The sequence below is a fragment of the Ascaphus truei genome, chromosome 1, assembly GCF_040206685.1.
Source record: "Ascaphus truei isolate aAscTru1 chromosome 1, aAscTru1.hap1, whole genome shotgun sequence".
Lineage (NCBI taxonomy): Eukaryota > Metazoa > Chordata > Amphibia > Anura > Ascaphidae > Ascaphus > Ascaphus truei.
The window spans coordinates 411,095,746-411,113,499 of NC_134483.1; the positions used below are offsets into that span (position 1 = coordinate 411,095,746).

General features: G+C 42.0%; 1 protein-coding gene across 1 annotated transcript in view; it reads right to left on the minus strand.

Annotated features, from left to right (window-relative positions):
• The window catches only part of EDNRA (endothelin receptor type A), a 64,888-nt gene extending 55,290 nt beyond the window's left edge, over positions 1–9,598 (minus strand). The window contains exons 1-2 of the mRNA XM_075613899.1: positions 9,261–9,598; positions 5,362–5,815 (exon numbers count right to left, since the gene is read on the minus strand). Of these exons, the coding sequence (XP_075470014.1) occupies positions 5,362–5,742 (381 nt within the window). The 5' untranslated portion in view covers positions 5,743–5,815; positions 9,261–9,598. The remainder of the gene's footprint in view (positions 1–5,361; positions 5,816–9,260) is intronic.
• Positions 9,599–17,754: the final 8,156 nt, after the last annotated feature.

Here is a 17,754-nt window from a genome sequence, read left to right on the forward strand (position 1 = left end):
ATCTGGTCCAGACTACAGGCCGCAATCACCGCGTGGCGTCTTACCGGTGCTATACCCTGACTATTACCAGCAACTGTGGAGATGTCCCTAGCTATGGGCTTTCCTTGTAGCAACCACAATCCGGTGTGAATCGGGGCCTAAGGGAGAGATCTGGCCTAGTCCATGGAAGAACTCCCTGGACACTACCTGCTCAATTGAGGTCCCTCTTCCGACTGAAGCGCAAGGTCTGAGCACGCCAAATGTATCAATTTCCTACTGCCAAGATTCTCCTAGCCCTGGTGGCTGCCTGGCAACATGTGTCTCTGCTCCCAGAGGCTCATGGGAGTTGTAGTTCCCCTGTGGAGCTATGGGTGTAATGGCTGCCACTTGCAAAGCCTCCTGCACATGCGCAAGGTGTAGCAAAATGGCCACCCCAACTTGTGAGCCTACTGCGCATGCGCGAGTGTTTCTGCACATACGAGACTAATACTAAAATGGTGGCGCCCTTACCGGCGTCCCGCTGAGGAGCTCCGGTGACCGGGTCGCCACTCCAACTAACCGCAACCCATGGCACTGACCCGGGTGCACCCGCGCACTTCCCCAGCCCTGCGAAGGTAAGAGGGGCAAACGGGGACCAAAGAGGGGACCTGGCTTCAGGTATATTGACAATTGATTGGTGAACATAAACTTGAAGGGAAGAAAATGTTTTTGGTAGCCAAACCAACATATTCCTAACTATTGTTTAAAACAAAATTATTGTGCTTTGGTGTCTGTCTGTGGGTGTGTTAGTGTGTGGGTGTCAATGTGTGTCACAGACACTGACACACACTGTGACACAGAGCCGCCGCTGGTAGCGGTGGGGTGAGGAAGTGCTGTGACAGATAACTCCCACCCCACTATTCCTGCCACCCATGCACTCTGGCTCCTAAAATGTGAGGGGGCTCCTAAGATTTGTTAGATATTTGTCCATCCCTGCATACACTGGCGACACACTTTATTCGAGCTCGGCTAGTCCCACGAATTCGGGTATACCTGGGTGTATTGAGGTTTGTGACTGTTTTCTGCCCGAGTGCATTGAGGTATTTTCAGGCAGGAATTGAAGCATTTTATTCCCGCTGGCTGCTATACTGCACAGTATATATATATATACTGCATTACAATTCATGAATTTATGCCATCTGGTAGACACGCGAAGCATTGCAGCCTATTAAATCCTAATCATTATCATTTAACAGATCAGCCGCCCGTCAGCCAGGCATGAACCCAGGCTGGGAAGGCAAACGCAACGGGGCTTGTCAGAGGTGAGTAGCGGCGCATTCCAGGTATCTGCCAGGTACATACTGGGTATTTGCTCGAATAAAGTGTGTCGGTGCAGTACATATATATAATAAGTCTACTCATATACAAGTTTACATTTCATAGCCCAACAGTAGGCAAATTGCCTAAGTGTGCTCTTCTTCGGTTGAGAGTTGCTTCACTACAGAATATTACAAATATTTATTTTTCTATTTTGCAAACTTCTCAATGAATCACAATCTTATCAGTGAAGCATGGCGTACGTAACTCAAAGTGAAAAAATGGCAGCAGTTTTATTCATAAATCGCAAATGACAAACGCACGCAGGTTCACCAACAGTACAACTTTCCTCTTATCGAAGTGAAAACTTTGGAAGAGAAAATTATTTTCACAGGGCTGCAGCAAATAGTATTCAGATTTGAAGTAACATACAATGCCTTCGCTCACAGATCAAACACAAAAAGACGAAGGAGTTGGTCATTAGGATAAACCTTTGTTCTACCCTATTACTGAATGCAAGCAAGATATACATTTTTCCCTTCGAAGCAGAAAACCCTTCTTTATTTGCATCATGGTAATAAGAAATATGCATATTGCAGTCGCACTAACTCAATATAATGGTTTGTTTGTTTGACAAGATACTTTTGTCTGTGAAATTCTCCGGTGTTTTTCTGTTTTTGGAGTTGTCTTAATTTTTACTTTATTGTGAATTTCTATAATAACAGTTATGTAACTGTACGCTGATCACTGCAACCATGACATTTCTGAAGCATTTGCGCTAATTTAGACACACAATTATCCTCCAGCTACTTGGAAAGTTAAACTCTTTCAATGTTTTACAGCAGTATGTAAAATATAAATGTTATTACTTTATGGGAAACATACAACAATATAATATGTGCATATATGTATCTCATGCAATTTTCATATGGGAAATATACAGCTCCATACTTTCATCCCATTATTGCACTAGTGTTCGTGTAATATTCAAAGTGTATCATTATACTGCTCATATCAAATGTATGATAAAGCTGGACAGCTGTATCACTAACACTTGTAAATATCATGACCATTATATTCCTCCCTTTGCTCTCCAACTGTGAAATGTTTATGAGGACAAAACTTCTAAAGTGGTGTAATTATAACAGTTTTATTTGTCTGATGGGTGAGTTCCAAAATAGCACAGTTGCAATAATACAAGTGATCTAATATGCAAGTACCCACATACCTACATTACTGGCAAAACAATGCTCAAATATGGCCTAATAGAATTACAATATTGACTAATAATATACGACGTTAGGAAGTTACCTTTTATCCGGTATAATAGTTGGGTATTTCTACATCCTAGGGTATCTTGTGCTGACATCATTCATGGACATTTAAACAACCCTCTTACATTTTAATATATACATTTCTACCTACGTTTTAAGCCTTTCTTTATGAGTCAATACTGCACATACAGTATCAGTGCCATAAAATGTATGCATCGATTTTTACAAAGGACAGTTAAGTGGTTATTTTCAGATGTATTTACTCATGCTTTCTTCCTCATGTGAACAGGATTAAAACATGTTCTGTGCTCCATATCAGCGGTACTGTATGCATAGCGGGTCTGATACTGATCATTGCGTTTTCGAAGCTAACTTAAATTCTTTTTAGCGTGCATGTTAAAAATCAAGGTCAAATTCATATTTTACAGCCTATTGTTTTATCAACAGTCCTTCTAAATAAATTCAGCAGCTTCAGTTAGATAGTAATCATTATTAATATTGGTATCTGTGGACCAACCATACATTTGTAATCCCTCAAACTCTTTCATTGGGTACTTATGTGTCTAGAGCTTAACTAGACAAACCATACGTGACGTATGTTGGGCAGGACAACTAACAAAGTACTAGCACCATGTGTGTTTAGTTAGTCAAATGCTACACAACGGCTGCTGACTGGTGATGCCCACACAATAAATCGAGCATTAACAATAACACAACAAATCTCCTATGGAGAATATTCATGAGCTGCCAGATACAGATTAACTATAACTATTAAGGGGGGTGTCAGATTTCAATAGTTCATGTTTTCAAATGACAGTGCGTTGTATTTCAGTGCAAGGAAAGGATAGACATAAGTGTGGTCTGTTGCACTGGCCAAGAGCTGTTTAATGCACATCTGTAATTGTTTCAATAATTTGAACCAAATGTAGTTAGTAGTAGTAGTAGTTGTGCGCTGACCGTCGAATCCCCTTATAAACCTTTGTAGTAGTAACTCCTGCAGCTCATAACTCTCCCGCGATCCACGGGCCAATACAAACACTAAAATAAAAGAAAAAGCGCACAGAGAAACATACTGAATAAAAATAGATAGTACTTTATGTAAAAAATGCACAATATTACACTTGCAATTTAGTAAAAAAAATGCCTTCCGTTGTCCTTGAAACCGGGGCTTAGATGTTTGAACTCATCTCAGTCCTGTTTGTTAGTAACCAAGAGCCGCACACATGGGGGGGAGGAGAAAGCTGGAAAAAAGTCCCGGCACTCAGTATGAGGTGCAGCAAAATCCAGAGCAGCTGTCCGCGGCGTCCTCATAGGGCAGTGTGGACTGCAAGCTTCCGTCGTCATGGTTCCAAGCGTCCTACATCACGGTGCGTGTGAACTCTTTGCCTCTACGCGTTTCACGTTGTTGTAACGCTTCATCAGGGGGTGGAAGCATTAGAGCAACGTGAAACGCATAGAGGCAAAGAGTTCACACGCACCGTGAAGTAGGACGCTTGGGACCGTGATGACGGAAGCCTGCAGTCCACACTGCCCTATGAGGACGCCGCGGACAGCTGCTTTGGTGTTTGCTGCACCTCATACTGAGTGCCGGGACTTATTTTCAGCTTTTTCCTCCCCCCCATGTGTGCGGGTCTTGGTTACTAACAAACAGGACTGAGCTGAGTTCAAACATCTAAGCCCCGGTTTCGGGGACAACGGAAGGCGTTTTTTTACTAAATTGTAAGTGTAATATTGTGTATTTTTTACATAAAGTACTATCTATTTTTATTCAGTATGTTTCTCTGTGCACCTTTTCTTTTCTTTTAGTGGAACCAAATGTAGCCTGCCGAATTATGCAAATAAAGATATAACAGAAGGGAACATAGAAGGTAATTGTATGCTACCAAATTATAAATGAAAAGTTGGGGAAGTACACATCAGATTAGCATACTGTAGTTGGCAGTGGAAGCCAAGATTTTCCATTTAGCAGCAAAAGAGCTCCATTGAGTGTGGGACTGAACAAAAGTTTGAAATTACAGCTGTTGCCCAGTGAAACATGTGCTCCATATGCATAGGAGGTGACTTAACCTAGTACAGATGTGACCTCCATGACTGGCCATTCGAACATGATGTATTGTAAATTGGGAAATGCTCAGATGCGATGTGATACTTTTATGGCCGATGCACGTCCTACATTAATGTTCTAAATACAGCCTTACATGGGTGCAATTTACAAAAATAATGTACTGTGCATGATTTCAGGACAGAGATTTCACAGGCTGTCATTTGAATGGGATCCGTACATTAAAGCTTGGACTGGTGGTTTTCACTAGTTACAATACTTGAATATAGGTTAGATATACTGTTTTTATTACCTACAAAGTACTCAGCAGAAACTTTGCTCTTATTGCTTTTGATTTTCTGTTGAATATGCCCATGTCTGGGAGAAATACCTGTATTTCTTTAACTTTACAAAGCATCGCTGTGACTGTGAGGCAATGTGCAAATAAAAATGAATTTCCCCTACACATGTCCATTAAATATATTTAAGAGTCACATTTTTCCAAGGACTGTTTTTATGAGTTCAGAATGGGAAACATCTCTTATAGTCATGGTGACATGGGAGTAATGCACATTCTAAAAACAGAGCTTGAAATGTTTATGAGGGTGATCCCTCAGAGAGGATACACAATCTCGCAAGTTGAATGCAGATATAGTTCTGTAAAGTTCTGTTTCCAATCTCCTTATAAAGCTGCTAGTTGATAATAAAAAAACAGAGGCATAGCCAAAAGGAAGATGTTGAATGGCTATTTAACTCAAAATAGCATCTTACCTTAAACACAACGATAGGGATATCAATGACAATGTAGATAAGGTCTCCCAGAGCGAGGCTGGCTATCAGGGCATTTGGTCCATTCCTCATGCACTTGTTCTGGTAAATTATCCTGAGCAGAGTTGCATTTCCAACCATTCCAACGATGAAAATAGCACAAGATAACACGGTGTTGATGTATTTGAAAGCATAGCTGATTTTAGTCTTCTCGGGGCATAATGGTAAACTTCCATTTATTCTTCTCATAACCTGAGACACATTGATCAAAGTGAAATCTGCAGTAGCGTCACTCTGGTTTTGGTAGTATTCTCCCAGACCATTGCTCAGAGCAAGTCCAGTTAACAGCAACAGCACAGAAAATCTCAGGATAACCGCTCCCATCTTGATGTCTGTTGTAAAGCCCAACAGATGTGATGGAATAAGTTCTAACTCCGTTTGCCTTTCAGCTGATCACCTGAAATAGAAAACACAACCATTATAATATTTGCAAGTAAAATAGCTCATGCATACACAGTGGATATGTGTTAAGTTCAACTGTGTTACAATGAAAAAGTTGAAACAGTAAATATTCCCTTGAGTTCCATGTATTGCTGATCTTCTTTTAGGGTTATCCAAGATCTGTGAAAATCAAGATCTCCTGTTTAGCAAAGGATCATGGAAAGATCAACCACAATAAAACATATTCCTAGCCCAATCTCGTCTTTCATGTGCACAGAAAACAAAGTAACTCTGAATTGCTTCTTATAAAAGGAACTTTAGTGATATAGGACTATATACCTTACTGTGTTCAATGTGTATCTACTGTGCTTTTCTATTGTGAGACTGTTTAAAGAAAGATATTTTGTATATTTTGATAATGTGGATTCATTTATACTGTATAACGAGCTGTTTTTGAAGTTACAGTATGCCCATTGTCTTACTGTGACAACTGCTTATACTCCACAGTTTTTATGTAACATGAACGCTATTATTTCAAAATCAAATAATGGTTTCTCTACCTACTGACTAATGGGTATAGTCTGTATCTGTCAAACCGGTGGCTGGGGCCATTTATAGCCAAATTTCCCCAATTACTTCACCGGGAACTTTTGTCGGATAACAGCCCGACCGGCCACTTCGTTGGATATAGAATAAACCCCAAACTCTCAATGGCATAATTTCTTTAAAATAAAATAATAACACAGCTTTGAATCAATTAAAGGTACTTTACAAAAAATTAGTTATTTTTCAAGAGCAGCACATTTCTTTCTTTCTTCTTTTTTTTTAATCGGTCAAATATTTTAGGAGTTTAAAACCAGGTAAGCAACGATTTCAGATAGTAGATTGCACGTACACTACTTTTTGCCTACATAAAGCATTAACATAAATCTAGGACAGGATTTTCAGCTTTAAAAGCGGACACTACAAAGCTTTCAATAAAAAATGTTTAGCAAAAGATGACATAAAGCTCTTTAAGCAGGGGGGCGGGAACGTATCTAAAACAACTAAGACACTGAAGGTTGCATTTGTAATAGAAATGATGGGAACTGTCAGATAGATTGATTAGTGCTTTAGAATGAGCAAGGAGCTGAAGACAGTATCAGTTCTTAGTTCCATTAGGCACATTCTGTTTCTGAAATGCCTGCACACAAATAACTCTGCAAAACAGTTCCAGCAGCACCTCCACCATGGAAGGGTTTAACAAAAATAAGATTCAGTCCCAGATATGTCATCTCAATTGTTTCAAATGAGACCGTTACAAAAGGGCAAGCTATTATTATTATGGTTTAATTGTAAAGCGCCAAAATATTCCGCAGCGAGGTACAAAGGGGGTGCAGAGTTATGTATATTACAGAAACAGAATGACATACCAAATAAGGACAAACAAGCACAAACAGATAAAGAAGGGTGGCGTTATTAATGAAACTGCACCAGTGCCGATTGGGGCACAGTCGCACAGAAACTCCCATGAATTGTTTTGTGCGATAGTACCTCGGCACTACGTTTGATGAACCACCCCATGTGTTTCAAAGTTTGCCTGGTGCAAAACGTGGACAATAGTAGCACCAGATGTATCAAAGAAGAAAGTCCTGCTGCAAGCAATACAGTTATATATCTTCTGTAGTGCAGTTTATTTGCCCCGGATTTGCTCCAGTTTTGCAACATGGGGAACGTTATTGATATATAGGGGAACGTTATCAAGCTAAAAGTGGTGCAATCATGTGGCTAAAAAAATATATCCAAGGGATTGTAAGGAAATGTAATCAATAGGATTTTGTTGATATATCTGGTGATTTGTTTTGTTTTAGAATTGTATCACTTTTGGCTTGATACATAGCCCCCCAATGTACTGTATTGCTTTTTAACAAGAACAATCTAATTTGATATCTTTCTTTCCTTCACTTCCTTACTTTGTATAACAAAGCATATTTCTTTGTATTATATCCAGGACACACTTGAAAATGGCGCACACTTTAATATATCCTGTTTTTTTTTTAATGTGATAAATAACTTTTTTTAAGAGAGAGAAATCCACTTAATCTCTCATATTGCAGTCACAAAGAAGATGCAGAATTAACTAGGACATTTTCATTACTCTCTCAGCTCTCTCCTTTGCCCCCTCTTGAAGGCTGTGTTACATTGTGCAAACTAAATATTTGGATTGTGACTCTGGGAAACATGTCCATTTCAGGATGAACTTTCTTCACATAGCTATTTTTAAGCAAGAAAATCTAGTTGCATGTAGTCTTTAGACAGTTCCCTAAGGGTTTATACAGTTCTACTCAATGATTATCATGTCTGTAAAACAATAGGAAACCACAGCAAAAGTAAGGTCCCTATTATATTAGAGGCATCTGCTTTTTATCTACGTGTGCAATAACAACATCTTCTATAACAAATAAGTATTTAAATTAAGTAGTTGTACAGCCATGGTATATATACACTTTCACCATCCCTACAATTCTCTACCAATAGGTCCTTTGACACATTGCTTGGGTAGTTGCTTTACAGCATGTTGGAGACATCTCCAACAGCAGACAGGGGGTATCCCATTCCTAATGCCTCAATAGCACCAGATAGCTAAAACCAGTCTATAACATGTCTAACATTATTAGTATCTAATATTTATATGGTGCCAAAATATTAACCACTGCAGTACAATGTGGGGGTAAGGACAAGAACAAAACATAAAATACACACAACTTACAACATAATGAAACAAGGTAACGAGGTCCTTGTTCCGAAAAGTTTACAATCTCAAATGTAACATACTATACAAACATCTAATGCCTTCGAAAAATTTAATAAAAAGGACAAAGAAAAAAAAGAAGACAAAAGAAAATGACATCACCCCTTTTTTGGAGCAGGGTTCCCTGTACAGAATGTACTTTTTTTTAATTGAAAGGTGGCTGTTTTTCAGAAGAGTATAAAATGGACGCCAAATTTAAATTGCAATATTTGACCTTGAAATTGTAAACAGAAAAGTAATGGATGGATGAAAAAGTTTGGTTGGGGCTCTTGAATGTATCTGTAACACGGCAATATATATAATTTACAGAACACGCTTTAAACCTGCAAGATCCACAGCAAAAAAAAAATGTTTCCAAGTGATCACTTAATTATAGTAATTACAGGATTACTTCTTTTTTTTAAAAATACTATAGTTAACAAAAAATTAAAGATAGATAATGTGTGGGCTAATTATTAACTTCCGTAATTTGCACCCCAGAAAACATATCCTAAACAATAGTTAAATATGCATGTACATCCAAACAAGATAAGACATTGAGCTATTTCCTTGTTGAGTGTTTAACCTCTTCAGCGCAACCCACATCCTCTTTAGCACTGGAGTTGACAGCCTATGCTCTTACATAGGGAGCAAATACCCAGCAAACGCAGGAATGAAAGTGTAATATTACCATGTATTGCAGATCGAAGTTTGGAGGCGCTCCTGACACCCAGGATAGTGCACAGGTCTGCAGAGGTCCGAGAGCATGTGTATGATAGATCATACAGTATAAGCATGAGAACTAGAGGCAGTCACCTTCTCTCCAGCCAGCTTTCCTCACCACCAGCACAGAACTACTACGGCTGAGATCACAACTTCATCTGATCTGCTCTGTCACGGACCTCTGACTGGGTGGGATGGATAATCTCCACCTCTTGCTCAAAACAAAGAGGGAGAGCAGGCAAAGCAAACCCAGCACACGCGGATCCCCTGCCAACCCCAAGCACATACATCAAAAAGATTCTGCCTTCAAGGCATAGGAAGGAGAATTGCGTTTCTTAACCATTTCCTGGCTTCAGCTCTACAGCTCTAAAATTACATTGCTGGTGGCTTCTGAATCCCACCAACCTCTCTTTTCTTCCATTTCGGGAAGAAGGTTTATGTTTGGAGAATGTATAGGCAGACGAGTAAAATAAGAGGCAGGGATGACTTGGAGAAGGGAACACTTAAACTCGTTTAATGCTGGATTGTATGTTTTTTTTTTTTTTTTGTGTGAAAGACAGGTACAATAGACGCCTTCCAGATACGTGGAGAAAATAAAACACATGCACATGCAGTACTATTGCAGTACTATTGCCCAAGCACACAACTGCTGCCAAAATCTGAACACTTACTAACAAAAAGAAGAGTTGTATAGAGTCTGGGATTATTGGAACCAGATGGGAACTCGGTTACCTTGGACGTCACGAATCCTAGCCCCGCAGATACCAATGTGACTGTGAGCTGTTCTGGATGAATACTAGGGATCATTTAAAAATGCTAAACAGCAGCACAAATACCCACACAGCTTGCAATAGACCATATTTTGTTGCCTGTATCCCTCTTTTTCAGTAGCTTCCTACGCACATTACCAAAAGGAGGGGTTAAATGCAGATTTGGAGATCCCGTGTGAATGCAACAATTAAGAGTAATTTATTGTAGATATGGTGCATTTTTTTTAATTGGACTGAATTTTCAATACAGCTATTAGCTAGTTTAAAATGCAATGCAAGCTTCTCAATTTACTTCAATTTATTTATCAGGATCATAAAATGAAAACCAAAGCAATCATAAAATACAATTAAACAGGCTTCTCCTAGGTCAGGACCATAATAATGGCAGTTAAATGTTTTGATTTTGTAACAAACATGATAAAATCATAAAGCTCATCATAGAGATGTCACAAAACTTGAGAAGGTATTTACCTGAATGGCTGGTATTTTCAAGCAAGGTAAGCATGCATTATTATTCCTCCGTCTGACCACGAGTCCTCAAAGCCAAGCAGGCACCTTCTCTGTGTCAAGCAAAACATGTACTGTCATGTGTGTTTGACGATGTGGGGAGAGTATAATAAGTGAGCTTCTCCGCACTCGGTACTCCAGCGCCTGTTTGGTGCGAAACGCGTGGGAGGCGATTTTTCTCTTTCCCCCCCCTTCAAATACCTAGTTCCTTGGGGTTTGCGGCCACTATGATCCTCTTTTTCTTTTCTATTGCTATCACGCGTGATTTGAGGGATGCATACGGGACACACAGCCCAATCAACAGTATCAGCTGACCAAGCATAAATCCAGCAGATGAGGCAATGGTTAACAGCAGGAGTACATGCAGCTCCCCACCTGCTTTCAGTAGTGAGGAACTGGTTAAGACCTGTGATCCTGCAACCATGGAAGGGTAATATCCTTGCACTTTACAGGTTAGCTAGGTAGGTCTCCTATATAACCCCACATAATGTACTCTCTCAGTCCTCTTAACGGCGCCTACACTGTTTGATTCTATATTTCATGTATCCCGTTCCAATACTATGTCCCGCTATATAATTGATATCTCAGAGACTCTCTACGGTGCTCTTCCTGAAGCTTATATCCAGCTCTTTTCTATTTAGTTGGACATGAAGAAGGAGCCTGGTTGGCTTTGAGGATTTGCGGTCAGACGGAGGAATAATACATGCTTACCTTGCTTGAAAATATCAGCCGTTCAGGTCCAGCATCTACCTTCTCAAGTCTTGTGACATCTATACGATGAGCTTTATGATTTTATGATGTTTGTGAGTATTACTCTACAAAGGATCTGCCTTTTATTTTTTGTTTCAATTTTTTTTATTGTTTTTAGAGAGATAGACATCGTACAGTAAACGTTTCCATTTTAATGATACAAACTCACAGTCATAGGAAGAGATAAGATTAAACATTGCATTTAAACATAAACATTGTACTGTTGTCTTCTTTTCCTATGTATCTACTTTCTTTAGGTGAGATCCAAGTATCTTTTTCAAGTCTTATTGGGGAAGCGGCCGCTTCCTTGTGTATCTCTCTGTGAAAAGTCAAAGGATAGAAGAGAGAAGAGAGGAGAAAGAGGGGTGGGGGCAAGAGGGGGATCAGAAATCTTCCCCACAAGAAAAACTCTATCCTTGTGGATTTTTTTCCAGGAAGTTCTCTTCGGCCGAGAGAAATTATGATGTCGGGAACCGTGAGCTTCTGGCCATCAAATTAGCCCTCCAAGAATGGAGACATCTCCTCGAGGGTACCAAGGAGCCAGTAGCCATTCTCACCGATCACAAAAACGTATTGTACATTGAGGGGGCTCGTCGTTTGGGATCCCGTCAAGCATGTTTGGCATTGTTTTTCTCTCGGTTCAATTACACGATTTCTTATATCCCAGGCACCAAGAATATCAAAGCCGATGCTCTGCCTCGCCAGTTCTCTACGGAGGACGGATCTAACGAATCGTCAGAGGCGATTCTCCCCGCTAAGTGTATTATTTCCACCTATAACTTTGATATCTTGGATGAAATTAATAAAGCCCAGGCTCATATTCCTAGGAGATTTAAGGTGCCAGAAGGACGGTTGTACGCTGCTCCACATTTTTGCCATAAAATACTACAGTGGGGACATCCGTCTAGATCTGCTGGTCATCCAGTCTTCAAGAGGACAGTAGATCTTATCAAACGGAACTTTTGGTGGCCTAAAATGAACAAAGACATTTTCGATTTCACCAGAGCTTGTCCGGTCTGTGCCCAGAGCAAATCCGCCCGACACAAACCTTCTGGTCTCCTCCTGCCTCTTCCCATTCCGGAACAGCCTTGGAAGCATATCTTCATAGACTTTATTGTGGAACTTCCAAATTCTAAAGGGATGAATACGATCCTTGTGGTAGTGGACAGGTTTTCCAAGCACACACATTTTATACCCCTCAAGGGTATCCCCAATTCCGCTACCTTGGCTGACATTTTTTCTAAGGAAATTTTCAGGTTACACGGTGTTCCACTTTCTATTGTTTCAGACAGAGGTACTCAATTAATTTCTAAGTTTTGGCGAGCATTCTCTCAGAAACTTGGCATTTCCCTTCTCTTTTCCTCGGGTTATCACCCACAGACCAACGGCCAGACGGAAAGAATGAATCAGACCCTGGAACAGTATCTCAGATGCTTTGTGTCAGAATCTCAAGACAACTGGGTGGATCTATTACCCTGGGCTGAGTTCGCTATTAATTCATTGAAGAACGAGTCCACGCAAGAGTCGCCTTTTTTCATTAACTATGGATTCCATCCCAGCAGTTTTCCCCTCTCCTCCCTCCCCTCTGGTGTTCCCGCAGCAGATTCTCACATTTCCAATCTACAAAATTCTTGGAAAAAGATTCTAAAAGCTTTGCAAGGGTCCATTCAAAGACAAAAGATGCAAGCAGATCGGCGACGTCAAGTGGGCCCAGAATACAAACCTGGAGACAGAGTTGGCTATCGTCTAAGAATATCAAGCTCAAGACTCCTTCCTAGAAACTGGCTCCTAGATTCTTGGTTCCCTTCAAGGTCCTCGAACGGATCAACCCAGTTGTGTATCAACTTTTGCTTCCTCCTACCATGAAGATACCCTCTGTATTCCACGTGTCTCTGCTAAAACCCTTTATCCAAAATGCCCATTTTCCAGACCGCCCTCAGAGACCCAATCCTGTCGTAATACAAGGACAGCAAGAACTCGAAGTCCAGTCCATTCTCGACTCTCGTTGGTCCAGGGGCAGACTTCAGTTCCTCGTTCACTGGAAAGGATATGGCTCGGAGGAACGCTCCTGGATACCCTCTCATCACATTCATGCCCCAGCTCTCCTCAGACAGTTTCATCGGAAATTTCCTCATAGACCTTGGGAGGATCGTTCGGAGTCCAATCCTGAAGGGGGGGTACTGTAACGGATCGGGGGACTCGCGCCTCTCAGCATGTCCCCGTCACCTCAGGCCCCACTGCGGCTAGCTGCCCCGGTTCCCCGCTTCCTCACTCTCTCTCCCCTCCTCACCGAGCCATTCCTCCGTGGCACGGGCCGCACGCCCAGGCACACGATCGAGGCGCGCGCACGGCAGCCTCACAGAACGCGCGCGCTCCCGATCGCTTGTGATGGATCGATGGACACGCGCCCCTCGGCATGCCTCCATCACCCCAGCCCTTACTGCACCTAGCTCCACTGCTCCTCCTAACCCTCTGCCTCTCACCTCCTCCATGCCGAGTCCTTCCTCCGTGATGCACACCGCACGCCCAGGCACATGGTCGAGGCGCGCACATAACAGCCTTACAGAAGGCGCGCGCACCTGACCCAGTTATCAGCCATCCCCATCCACTGGCTCCGCCCCCCGTCAGCTGCAGGTGATTGCGCTGGATTACCTCCCTGTCTCCTCCCCTGCTCACACGGACCTACCCCTGCAAATACCCAGACAAACCTCTGCTCCACCCCTCACTCCTATTGGCCCTTCTTCCTTTATAACCCCACTCTGTCCTCTCAGTTCTTGCTCTGCATAGCTTTCCTGTAGCTCCTGTGTGTGCAGTGTATATGCCTAGCTCCCTTGTCTGTTTCAGCTCTGGTTCCTGTCCCTGCCCCTGCCCCTGTTTGGATTCCTTTTGTTTGATCTTGGCTCTGTTGGACTACATGTACCTCGCTACCCTTGGACTCTTCTTTGGACTCGACTACGCTGCCTTCTCCTGCCCATGAACCCTGGCTTTCGGACATCACCACGCTGCTCTCTCCTGCCCCTGAACTCTGGCTCTTGGACATTAAACCTCCGACCTCTGGCACCCCGGACTCAGCAAGTATAACGTTAACCCTTTCTCACCAGGCCCTGCAACGCAACTTACCACACTCCGGGCACGCCCTCACTGCTGTGGGTGCATGTTATACCCTTACCCACCTCAGTACTGGGGACTGGCCAGGTCTGCGGGCATACAGGTGTTACAATGGTCCATCAAATTAGGTCCAAGTGGGGACCATTTGATTTTCACCTGAGGGAGAGTGTAGCCCTGGTAAGAAACGGAGATATAGTTCTATCCTCCTCCTGTGTGTAAACTCTGCTAAGGGCAGATTGCCAGGAGTTGTCATGGGTTTTCCCTGCTTATGACACTGGGCTGTGTAAGTGAAGGGAGGTCACGTGACCCTGTGCCCAATCAAGAGACACAGGGGCGGTGCCTACTGGAGGCTTCATAGAGCAGTGTCACTTCCTATTTAGAGGAGTTCTGTCTGAGTGAGTTAGTGTTAGGAGTGAGCAGCTCATGATTAGAGCTGCTATAGCTATAGTTAGTGAGGTGGACCAAGTACCTCTCATCCAGCTTAGGGGGTGAGGGAAGGGCTAGCCCCACTCTGGATGCCCTTTGGTCCAGAGTGGTGGCAGGGACCATCACAAGGGAGAACAGTAGTGGACTGTGCATCACTGTACCTGTCGGCTGCTGCTACTGCCCAAGAGAATAAAGAGACTGCTGGTTTTAACGATAACCTTGTGTGAGACTGGAATCTCTCTATCCCTGGGAGGGAGATTTCTGTGGTAGGGATTCCACCCCGCATCCCTGGGGCTTACTACAGATGGAGGCGCTGCACCATTGAACGAGAACGAAGGCATTCACCCCAGTAACCTGTTCCTGTTGTCCCCCATGTCATCACGGGAGACTCAGGCCCTCCTGTTGCCAGCAGGTATGCACCACACAGAGACATATAGCCAGACCCCAGAACATCTTAGGGGACCTGATCTGCGATTGGGGGGGGGGGGGTTGGGGCGGAGGGGGGAGTATTGGCTATATGATTTTTTTTTTAAATGCCTACATTTAGCCTATAATAGTAATAATCCCCTCAGAACAGGGGATTACTTGCCAATAATGCACTGGCTGGGTTAAAGTCCCTCGGCTTCGCCTCGGACCTTCAACTCTTCCAGCCAGGGCATTATTGGCCAATAATGCCCTGTTCTTCGGGGATTATTACTTAATTAAAGCCCAAAATAATTAATTAAATAAGTTACTGTATATAAACAAGGTGTCAATGAGTGGCATATATATATCAACATAAAATATGTATAAAAGCAAGTCGAAAGATTATGTATAAATATGATAAAACACTATGATAAATCACTTCTTTGTTTTAGAAACAATACATTGTAGACCTACAGTTCTAGTCTCACCCTTTTTCCTGAGCTGTGCTAAGCCCTCTTACTGGAAGCATGTGATTCACTTCAGAAGGAAAAGCAGTCAAATCCTTGCTTCAAGCATGGTTATATTTGTTTGAAGATGACAATTACATAGTTAGACTGTATACAAAAGGTTGTTTTGTGATCAGCTATCAGAGACTGCGTCTTTACCTACAGCGTTATTATTATAACTACTGTATATATAGCTATATCACCTATAGTGTTATTACATGATCTTTGTCATTCATTTGGTCTGTATGCAGATATACATTTATTAAGAACATATAGGATACACCCATAGATACATCAAACATATAGGTGGCTACTGATGGCCAATTGTCCAGTGGTGTTGATAGACAAAAGGTAATCACTTAATGCCTCAGCATAAGGAACATTGCTAAGGATCATATTGTTCCTGTAGCATACGTACTCTAATGTATTTGCCCCCCCCCCATAAAACTGTATCTTATATATTTCACTTAAATGTATAAAGTGATTCCAGTTAGATTGCAAAAAAAAAAAACATTTTAAATTTTTTTTAATCCTGTAACGATCTTCCTTAAACATTAGTAATCCTACTCATAGTAAATATTTAGCTGTTTTAGTTTCTTTGGAAATTAAGAATGTTCCTTTCATTGGGCCTCGGAATGGGGGAGTGCTTGTCAATCACGTGTTTACTCAACCTGTATCCCCGTGTCCATGTTAGGCCTGGGACATAGTACAGTAGGCCGTGCTGAGCCGCGCTGAGCAGATGCACTTACCCCCTGCATCTGTCATCAGCGCGGCTTTAGCAGCCGCTTCCGCATGCGTGCAGAGGCTCAGATATTTTGAGGAGACAGGCAAATTTAAAATTTGCCGGTCAGGGGAGCGGAGGAGCGGTCACGTGACCGCTCACATCCAATGGGAGTGAGGGACTAGCCCCGCCTCCACCACGCCTCCGTTCCGCTTCCGCCACACCTTCGCCCTGCCTTCGCCCCGCCTCCACCCCGCCTCCGCCCCGCCCCCAAAGCGCGCTCACTGCCTCGCCTGCCAGGACACAAAAAAGCTCCAGTTTGAGCAGGCGAGGCAGAGCAGGAGCGCGGATCAGCGCGGCCCGAGGCACCATGTCCGAGGCCTTAGAGGAGATGTAGTAAGGAAGCAGATTAGAGAGGGCTTTGCCTCTACATTTAGTTCAAGAGAATAACCACTTTATTGCCTTTGTCCCACATGTATGATATAAATTAGTGGCTAAACTTCAATAGAAAGTACTTGCAATCTTTCAATGGCCTGATAAATAAAATGAGAAATCTCTCTTGGACTTTTTTTTTTTTAATTATTATTCTTATTTATATTATTGCACTCTCACACTTTATGCACTGCTCTACAGAAATGTAATTTTAATGTCTTCTGTGGTGTACATGTACATGTTCTGAAACGTTCTCAGTGTTGTGTATATTATACAATACTGTTCCGCCAGAATGCATAATACTGCATGAAATGTATTGTGTATTTTTTCTTTTTTCTTAATATATATAATTTTTACCTTTATTTTAGTTAAGTATTTACTACATTACTGGTTCACCTTTAACCACTTCACTTTCCATTAACACTGATAACACAATAAATAAATAAATAAATAAATAAATAAATAATGCAGCCTAATTTTCCCATATGTACTGTCAGTCTACCAGATCTCCACTATATATGTAGGATGAAAGGAAAGTGTAGGTCAACCTTTCAGATCAGAGACTTCTACTAGGTTGATACAGGTGTATGGGTAATTAGGCCTAAATCCTCTAAGGGTTAAATATAGGTGTTAAGATGTGGGCCTGTCAGACTCTCTCTGACTTAATCCAGACAATAGTCTGGCTGCCTCTTTCTGCACAATGTGCAGACGTAATATTAGCTTTAATCTTTGTTGTTATAGATGAGATGAGGGATGGGTGAATGCAGTGAACTGTAATAAAAGTTTTCTGAGGAGAAAACAAAAAGATAGAAGATTTGGGAACGGCTTGACTTAAGT